This window comes from Hesperophylax consimilis, chromosome 25 (genome assembly GCF_061612785.1).
Source record: "Hesperophylax consimilis isolate HC1 chromosome 25, BYU_Hcon_1.0, whole genome shotgun sequence".
Lineage (NCBI taxonomy): Eukaryota > Metazoa > Arthropoda > Insecta > Trichoptera > Limnephilidae > Hesperophylax > Hesperophylax consimilis.
The window spans coordinates 23,989,643-23,999,573 of record NC_142860.1 but is presented as its reverse complement, the minus strand read 5'-3'; the positions used below and the strand labels follow the sequence as shown (position 1 = coordinate 23,999,573).

General features: G+C 33.2%; 1 protein-coding gene across 1 annotated transcript; it reads right to left on the bottom strand.

The window, feature by feature from the left end:
• Positions 1 to 502: 502 nt before the first annotated feature.
• On the bottom strand, positions 503 to 6,161 carry LOC149411695 (allantoicase-like). The gene is made up of 8 exons (XM_089646645.1): positions 6,000 to 6,161; positions 5,367 to 5,565; positions 5,172 to 5,252; positions 4,792 to 4,952; positions 4,440 to 4,611; positions 4,038 to 4,184; positions 1,950 to 2,137; positions 503 to 1,330 (listed from the first exon to the last, which is right to left on the bottom strand). The coding sequence occupies exons 1-8, from the start codon at positions 6,057 to 6,059 to the stop codon at positions 1,202 to 1,204; spliced, it is 1,137 nt and encodes a 378-aa protein (XP_089502771.1). The 5' UTR covers positions 6,060 to 6,161; the 3' UTR covers positions 503 to 1,201.
• Between the last annotated feature and the right edge of the window lie 3,770 nt (positions 6,162 to 9,931).

Sequence of the window (9,931 nt, the reverse complement as noted above, 5' to 3'; positions counted from 1 at the left end):
TGGCCGGAACTGGATGATATTGATCTGGACAACGTTTACTTTCAACAAGACGGCGCTACGTGCCACACAAGCAACGAAACCATTGATCTTTTACGATTGAATATCAAAATAACACCTCTTATTGGAAAACCCTGTATATTATTTATGAAAAAAAACTGTTAATTTAATAATGTACTTTATAATTTGCACTGTAATGTTGATATATCCAAGTAAGTTTTTTGTCTTTCTTTTGAAGATCAGAAATTACTATCTATGTTTATAAAAAGTCTGGATATTCAATTATTTTTGCTAAATTATTGTACCACTTTTCAAGACAGATAGGTTGCTTGACTGGCAATATAATGGATTGAGTTTGAATCCCACCGTGTGTACTGACTTGCTCCCGTTCGTTCAAATGCTCAAATAGAGATGGTTGTTGGGTGTTTTAAGGGATGATATAAAACATATAATATGTATATATATCAAAACATTCATTTATTTTCATTAAATAAATTATTTTCACTAATAATACAAAATTATCATATAAATATTGAAGAGAACCAGTCTCTCAATAAATTCAGGTAACTGTTTGTATTATGTTATGCAGGTATACATAATACGAAATTAATCCTATTTGACAAACACAATACATCACAAAATTGTAAACACATTTTAATTATCTGTCTAGCAGACAATTTGTAACAAAAACCTTAACCTACTGCAGTCAATGCAAATTTTAAAATTATATATCATTTTAATGTGATTGCACGTCAACGTGGAATCTTAATCTAATATCTAACAGTCTAAAATAATTAATATGTTCAAATCAATTGACATATTATTATAATAACATAATAAAATTTCACAATGGTAAACATGTGTTTCGATAGACCACCTATCAAATAAAAATAATAAATTTGTTTGTATCAGATCTACTGATTTGCAAATGAAATGCAACTCTGGCAAAACTAAAACCTTCTCCAATTAACCTATATATACAAATATATCACATCTTTTTGAAAAAGTATCAAAATGTTTCCGCTTTTGTTTCTTTTACGAGATTCTTAAATCGAGGTTATTAAATCTTCGTATGTTGATTAACAGATACTCTCAAATATTCACCAAAGTCTGAATTCTTTTCGTTTTAAACCAAGACATGAATATTATTCAATGATTTTTGTTGATTAGTGTTAATAATACGATTTTCCTTGTACGGATGTTTTCAGCTTATGAACATTGGTGAAAAGAGACGCACTCTAGAAATCCCGCCATCGGGAGCCATTGTAACTCGTACATGCGTCAACTTCTTCTCGACAAAGCAATCGTACCAGTGTTCAGCATCGGCAGAGAGCTGAAACAAAAAGATACATAAAAGTTAGTTTGATACGCCAGTTTAAAGTGGTTTCGATAGTACTTACTCATGATGAAATAGGTACCTAACCTATTATAACCCGAAGATATGAAATCTTTGTTTCGGCTGATATGTTTTTATCAAAGTTGAAGACCTCCACTTTTATTAAGGATAAAAGTTCAACAATGAATCGATTTGCCAGGTTCTAATATTTAGAATAAATTTATTGTAAGAAAACAAAATGGCCGCTCTCATTTAAAAATAATACAAGATGGCTGCTACATCTTGTAAAAAAATACAAGATGGCTGCTACATCTTATAAAAAAATACAAGATGGCTGTATAAGATTAAGATGGCTGCCATCTTATGAAAATGATTTCAAAATGGCTGCTGACATTCTTATAATTAAACAATATAAAAATAAATAATTATAATTCAGTTCAATAATTTTTCATTCCAGAGCGGAAGATACCTCATATCCTTTTCCTTTCCACTACCTCCAGCCTCACAACATACCCCAATTGGGATTTCCTTAGTCTCACTGGCTCCAGATGGCTGGGAGCAGTTGGGACTCTTGTGCGGTTTCACATAAAATAAATATAATAATAATAATAATTACCTTGGTAGTGGGTTGCAGGGTCACCCACTTAGCTTCACCCTCATTTTCCTGGCTCCAGTCTATTGTGCTGATGAAGGCTCCTTCAATCTTCACGCTGTCTGGGAAATTGCCCCTGAAGTGGCTTGTATCAACGCATATTCTTGTAATGATCCCATGTTGGCCCAGCTTGAAGACAGCCCATTCGCTTCCTGTAAAGAAAAAAAAACAATTAATAAAATGAACCAAAAGAGGCAGAAAAATGAAAATAATAAATTCTAATCAATAATAACTAGGTAGGTACCTCATTAAGTAGATACTATTTCTTAAGAATTATTTTTAAGGCAATGCACTACGTCATGTAATATTTTAAATTGAGCCGCTATCAATAACAACCCTTACGTAGATGGCGATAAGGTTTAAATTCCCGCTTAACACCATCCGCCCGTTTTGATTTTTGCAAGAAAAAAACATGGCCAAAAAGTGCCTTTTATTTTATTTTGTGGAACTTCAGGCATAAATATTAATTTTTATAAATAACTTAATTTTCCACATTATACAATAAAATCATAACCGAAAATGGGTTCGTAAGTAGGAGATTTTGAACTTTAAAGCAGTTTTCATAGGCCTTATACATAATTTTTTTCTGGGCTTATAAAAAGACTTATCTAAAAATTACTCGATTATTTCAAAGGCCAAGATGTATTCTACTCGCAGTATTTAATTAAAGCATCTGAAACAATAAGGAAGTTGAGTCCATTTTTTTTATTTTTTTTTATCAATGTTCGCATTCAAACTTAAATACTGGTATTTTTTTTTTTTTTTTTAAAGTTTGTTTTCATAGTTAAATTAATTCTCAAAGTTTAAATTTTATTAAGCCCGCCAAAACGAGCGGAATCCGAGCGGTAACAGGCGGGGTGTAGTGTGACGTCATTAGAACTGTGAAAACCACGTCGCTTAAGCATTATGTATGGAAAAAAATTTAATTCTTCAACAAGGAATTCCAGTAATTTTTTTACCAATGTTAACCGTCTATTATAATTGATGTTATTAAAAAAAAAAGAAAATTGATTAAGATTTCATAGTTAAATTAATATTTTAAGTTAGAATATTTGCTTTTCACGCCCGATACGGTACTTGTACGGTATCGCCGTCGCTACTTGTTGACGTTCCCCGCGCGAATTCAGGACCACCGCGCAGAAAAGTAAAGACCAAAAGTAAAATAACGGTTTACAGCCCAGTTCACTGTGAGACTTTTCTGAGCGGCCGGCGGCCTGAAGTGTATCACATGCTTTGTGACATGTATAATAATAAAAACATCTAAGTTATGCAATAAACAACATATTATTATAAAGCACTATACGAATATGTATCTTTAGAAATCCATTTCATATAATAATAATAACAAATACGTACATATATTTGACAAACCCAAATAAACCTTTGGCCTATACACCTCTCTCATCTAAATCGACCATCTCTCATGTAATAGAAAGAGATGCACCATAGGTGTTCCGTTGTACGTACAAGTCACGACACATGTGACGACAGAATTCTTTCGACCAATCGTGGAGCGTATACAGTATATTGCTATTGAATGCTTTTTCAAGAACGTTTAACTAATTGTAAGAATAATAATATAGAAATATATTTATATATTTAGAATCGATATTTTTTGATCTACATGAACATATTTTTTATAAGTCAAAATATTTTTCACTCAACTTCCTTATTCTAGGTGAACAAATTTTCAAACCAAAAACACATGATTTTGTATTACTATGTATGGCATCGCGTTAAATGAACTATTTTTATATGCTGGATAAATTATTACAGATGAATTATTTTTATAAGAATTATTTTTATATGCTGGATAATTAATTATTGGTGTAAAAGTGAACTGGGTTGAACTTAGGTTGAATATTGAAAAATTCGTAACTTGTAGTTTACGTTACTAAATGGCGCTAGTTAAAAATGGTTATTGAAATATTGCTCGCATAATTCTATTTTGTATTAAGATTTGATTCAAGTTGCAACCGTAGCACAAAAATGTTTATTGATTGATGAATAATTGATTGCCAAAGAGTTTAATAGAATATGTGGATAACTTACCGGGAACTTTAAGTGTGCCATCAGCATTGGTGTCAATAATTTCAGGTCTGTCCAGCCTTCTGGCAGTTTCCCATCCATCTGCCATGTTTACCGATCTTTCAGCCTTGATCAGATTCCTAGGGTGGCCGTAGTGAGCGTTAGAATAACCTAGAAACAAAACAAAACTATTAAAACCTCACTCACTCAAACAAAACAATCCAGTTCAAAGATATTTTTGTTTGATAATTGACAGCTCTTTAAAAACTTTTTACATTTTATTCAAATTTTAAAATGATTCTATTTTGTTACTGTCCAATGTTGCCATGACAAAATATATTTACCACATTTAAAGTTCTTAAATATTGTATAATTGAGTAAAAATGCCATTTTTTGCTGTAAATTGGTGTGTTTGTGATTAATTACCTTGGCAAACTCCACCATTTTTCATTTCCAGAAGATCCATCATGTAACGCCCATCCACCAGGCGAGGAATGCCTCCCTCTGGTCTGGCAACACCAAACACCCTCAGGCGGGCTATTCCACCATCGGGGAACATATTTACACGCAGGTGGGTGAAACACTCATCTATTATGACCTGTAAACAAAATAAATAAACAATTAGTTTAAATATTAAAAGGAACACATTAATGAAGATTGCCAAGTGAAAGAGATATCTAAATTCAAAAAAATAATTAATTCAGTGGATCGACCAATGAATTTGAACAATTCCACAGCAGTGGTTTGATTTATCAGAACTAATGGATTTAATGTTTACCTTTTGGTAATTGTGTCTGGTAGATTCATATCCTGGCCTAAGTCCAGTTTTGGGAATAATTTCTTGCCATTCTTCGGAATGAAGCCTTTCGACATCTTCAAGCTCTTCCGAAGTGCATGCTGAGCCCATCTCGTTTCTCCTCACGGGAATAAGCTCTTCCTCTATAGCAATAATAATAAAAACAAATAAGTTATGGGCAATTAATTCTAAAACACAAATATAGTTGTTGAATGGAATAATAATGTCATTATTAAAAAAAAAAAAAATTGTTAAATTAAACAGAAGCAATTCTTAATATTTTCGTTTCCTTTTTATTGATTGTTTGTCACAGTTATTATTTGTTTAATGCAAATAAATAAATTTTACTATAATGAACATACCTTCTTCCGAAAGGCAGGCAGCTTGGATGGAATACTTGGGAGTGTAATTGCCGGTGAAGAAAGCTGTGTCTACATCAACTCCTGAAACAAAATGGAGACGAAAGTAAATTTGTGTTTACAATTTCAATCTGATACATAACAAAATATTGTTGATCAATATTTTTTTTGATATATTTAATGTTTTTGGATTATTACCGTGGATAATGCTCTTAGTGCCCAGCTTGACGATGCACCAATCGTGGCCTGCTTGTCTCTTCCTGCGCGTTTCCCAGCCGTCCATCCACTTTCCGAAGTATGTGAATTTTTCGGCGATGAAGATGGGGTCCGTGTCCTCCAGCATGTTCTCGGCGACGGCGAAATAGTCATCTGTTGCAAACATGATCTGTCCACCAGCCTGGAAAATAATAATAAAAAAATAAAAAACATTATTTTTTTGAAGTGGGGGTATTATTGAACATCCTAGCCAACCAGGTGAGATTCGTCAATAAAAAAATAATGCTTAATTTTTAAGAGGGAGCTTTTTGGAACACCCTCAGTAAGTTCCCACCAATATAGAAAAGAAAGAAATAAATAGATACACTTTTAAATGAGTGCATTATTGAACAATCCATGAGTACCATCCGAAAAGATGACAAGATCATTGTGAGTAGGTACTTTGTATGCAGTCAGATCTAGGTAGGTATTTGAATTAACATGAATGCCAATTTTTAAAGGTTGATTTACATTTTATATTTATTCTCCATTAAATTAGAGAGGAGGTGTTTAATTAACTGGTTAAACAGTGTGGTAAAAAAACGTTACGAGTATGACTAATATAATAAGACTTACATGTTTGCTGCAGAGGTCATTCAGTTCTGTAAATTTTGGAAGGGGTAGAATGGAGTCCATTTTTTCTTGAATGTTTTGATGAATTGATCTTGTAAGTTTTTTGGTTACTACACAGCTTTATCTGTCAAATATTGATATCACTAGAACTGTTCTCCTTGCTTAGTGAACTGTTAATGATAAGATGGAAACGTTTGCTCCCGTATTTATAGCTCGTTGTTGAAAAATTCACACTTATGGTAAAATAATAATAAGCTTGAGAGAGAATTATTATATAAATAAAGTGGCACACATCGGGGGCATGTCTGTGGACACACCAATACTCATAATATTATGAATTCATACAACAGACAAAAACCGGTTTCGTGATTGTTATTATTATTTCTATTGGTGGTCTACAATTTTTAGAAGTTTTTAAAGGTTATTTTTTTTTTTTTTTAAAGAAAGACAAACATTCCCGGGTTACGAATAACCTGACAATATTTGAAAATCTCCTACTACCACCACAGTAAGCTGAAAATGTTGCTTGTGTTGTGATGGAGGACTTAGCCAGCCGAGGAATTGAACACACTACGTCTGGGTGGGACCCAAACGCGATTTCAACTCGGCCACCGACCGGTCAAAACATTGTACAAAACAGACAACTGGTTAACATTAAAACATATTACAAAGAAATAATATTAATAACAATGTGTACAACAAGAATAAAACAATAACCATTTGATAGTGATTTATTTTTGGGGTATTATGCCATGTGGGGCTACCTCAGCCCTAATGATAGACACTGTATCGCTGTCTGAAACATTGGCTAAAGGAGAAAGTAGCGCAACATGGCATAGTACCCCAAATCACTATAATACTTTTGGCCGTGAAAATCTCAAACAATAAACGTCTTACTAATTAGATTAATAATTTTTCTTACTAACGGTTCAACATTGGTGTGGTAAAGCCGGCCTTGAGCCTGGTTTAAGGCTTAGCACGTAGTGCTACTGTTTTTACTTAATTCTATTTCATGGTGGTACTGAAATAGAAGTAAAAACGCCAGCCATAGTGCTTTATGTACACGGTTTGGCGTTTGGTGGGTTAGACCTTTTTAAACAAAAAAACGCCATTGTAATAGGTCAAGTAGTTCACTGTTCTGATCTTACGAGCAGCGTAAAATTTACACTTTATATACTTTTAAACTGGAAATTTTAAGTTTAGTTGTGAATTCTATAACTGTTTATCAATTAATTTATTTATTTAAGTCTTGAAGGCTTAAATGTGTATACATACATTGTTACAGGTAATTTGTTCAGGAGTACAATAATAAGTGTATAGTACGTAACATAATTAACTGAGTATGAACGATATACGCAGGTACAATACAAGTCATTATCATGTTATAATAACTGTTATTGGTGAAAAATTATTGAGTGGAAAAGATGGAGAAAACCCACTGAGTTGAAAAACTTATTACAGCTTGCATTAGTTGTACAAATATTTTATGAATATTATTTTAGTTTCGCAAATAGAGGAGATGATTTATTATCTGTTTCAGATTTAGCGACCCGGCTACCCATGTCAGTGTAAAACCAGTTTCAACTGAAATGTCTCGGCGGTTTGAGTGATAAGAATATGTCCACAGTTCACGATTATTCACATGTCCAACCCGTGTTAAGTGCAAATCATAACACTAATAACATTATACAACTTTGGCAGATGATCCTCTATTAGTTAACTAGTTGGGTTGACCTGTTGACCTGGTGTTGAGACTTAGAGTTAACCTCAGATGACCATGTGGTCTTCTTTGAAATCCACAAATCAAACATTTTAGATAAGCAAAGTGTCTAGAGCGTAGTACCTCAGTATCGCTGTGGTGAAAGGCTATAATTCACAATCGATATGTTGCTTGAAATGGCATTTGCCTAATGCCTTAGTGATCAAATCTGAATAGCCAGGTACATCCCAATCATCATCTTTCCCATCTCCTTCCGACTGTTTCCAACAATCTAGAGCCAGTTGGATCATGGCATCACCAATTTGTAAGTGGTGAAGTACCTGGCTATTTCGATCTTGGCACTAAGCGTTTCAATTCTGAATAGTGGTCTCTACCGTTTTGCATTTCGTCTGACTGTAAATTTGTTTGTGCTTTCCGTTTCTGTTTACGAAAATCCGCTTTATTATTCAAGCATGCTTTACTTTAACTAGGTGGCGTACTCTGACCATTAATTTTTTAATTTTTTTAATTTTTTAAAAGAAAGACTAACATTCCCGGGTTACGAATACTCTAAAATATTCACAATATTCTAAAATCTCCTACTACCACCACAGTAAGCTGAAAATGTTGCTTGTGTTGTGACGGAGGACTTAGCAAGCCGAGGAATTGAACACACTACGTCCGAGTGGTGCCCTAAGCGCGATGTCAACTCGGCCACCGACCGGTCAAATGGTTCAGTAAAGATTATTTTTCAAATTTGAAATTGTCGTGTTTATCTGCACTTTCTAATTCGCATCATTTCAACATTATGGTATCTACCTGGCTGAAGAAAATTAGAAAATACGTTTAATAAAAGTATTCCGTAGTCTTACTAGCTCCGGCCAGCGGAGGCGTGTTCTGACTGTTGTGCGATACTCATAATATAAAAAATGCGATTTTAGTATAGATTCAGTTTGGCTGTGCTAGGCTAGGTTTAGGGGATGCACTACGTAGTAATGCAAAATCATGTATTTTTGGTATGAAAATTTGGTCGCTTAGAAATGTTTCATAAGCTTTAGTTAAATACTGCGAGTAGAATACATCTTGGCCTTTGAAATAATCGAGTAATTTTTAGATAAGTCTTTTTATAAGTCCAGAAAAAAATAATGTATAAGGCCTATGAAAAGTGCTTTAAAGTTCAAAATCTCCTACTTACGAACCCATTTTCGGTTATGATTTTATTGTGTAATTTGGAAAATTAAGTTATTTATAAAATGATCGGAATTTTTTTTAATATTTATGCCTGAACATCCACAAAATAAAATAAAAGGTACTTTTTGGCCATGTTTTTTTCTTGCAAAAATCAAAACAGGTATTAAGCGGGAATTTAAACCTTATCGTCATCTACGTAAGGAGTGTTATTGATAGCATCTCGATTTAAAATATAACACGACGTAGTGCATCGACTTAAATTACATTTTTTTGGACATTTTAAAGTAAGGCTGCAAAAAGACAGATCTTATATTACAATATTAAAATTTATCTTTACCTTGATACAGTTTTAACGTTGACCTAAATTACTTGTTATTATTTTGAATTTGTTTGTTTTGTGTGCAATTCCATGAGAATTTTAGGGGGCCAGTATCATATCGATCAGGAATTTGCGACTTATGAGTTGACCTCAGTTATACGTCTGATCCTTATGAAACTGACCTTTGTGACAGAAAGTCAGTTTAAACCGGTTAAAGAGTGCTCCAGTAATCAATATGTGACATTATATCATATACAAGTGTGTTTTTATTGAAAAAACAAGTAATTGTGATAAAGTTTTGAAAACAAATTCATTTACAAGTGTATCTGTTCTGTTGGTGATTGCAGTATGGCTGTGGTAGTATTAGGTCTTGGACATTCTGAGAGTAAATATGATAAGGTATTCTCATTAAATATTATCAAAGAGCAAATTTATTTTCATGCCAGCAACGGATTTTTAATATGTGATCGGAGATTTCTAACTGCTGGGAACCAGTTTGACTGTATTCCCTATTTGGAGAATTTCGTAAGACAAAAAGAAATTGTGAGATTCAATTCAATCAAGTTCAATCTTTTAAAATATTACAAAATTGTTCATTTTAGTACGTAATACATTTGGAAAGGATTATTACATAAATAATATAATACAGTTTATGACAGGGACGCCCGAGGGATACAGCACGATCAAGCCTACCTCTGCGGATAGCGGCGTGATGGTTAGTTAGTT

Excerpts from the sequence above, each read along its gene's own strand:
- LOC149411695 (XM_089646645.1), bottom strand. The coding sequence starts at position 6,059 with ATGGACTCCATTCTACCCCTTCCAAAATTTACAGAACTGAATGACCTC. Across the intron at positions 4,612-4,791 it reads CCAGACACAATTACCAAAAG|GTCATAATAGATGAGTGTTT; the intron begins GTAAACATTAAA and ends TTTTGTTTACAG. Across the intron at positions 2,138-4,037 it reads TGGCACACTTAAAGTTCCCG|GAAGCGAATGGGCTGTCTTC; the intron begins GTAAGTTATCCA and ends TTTTCTTTACAG.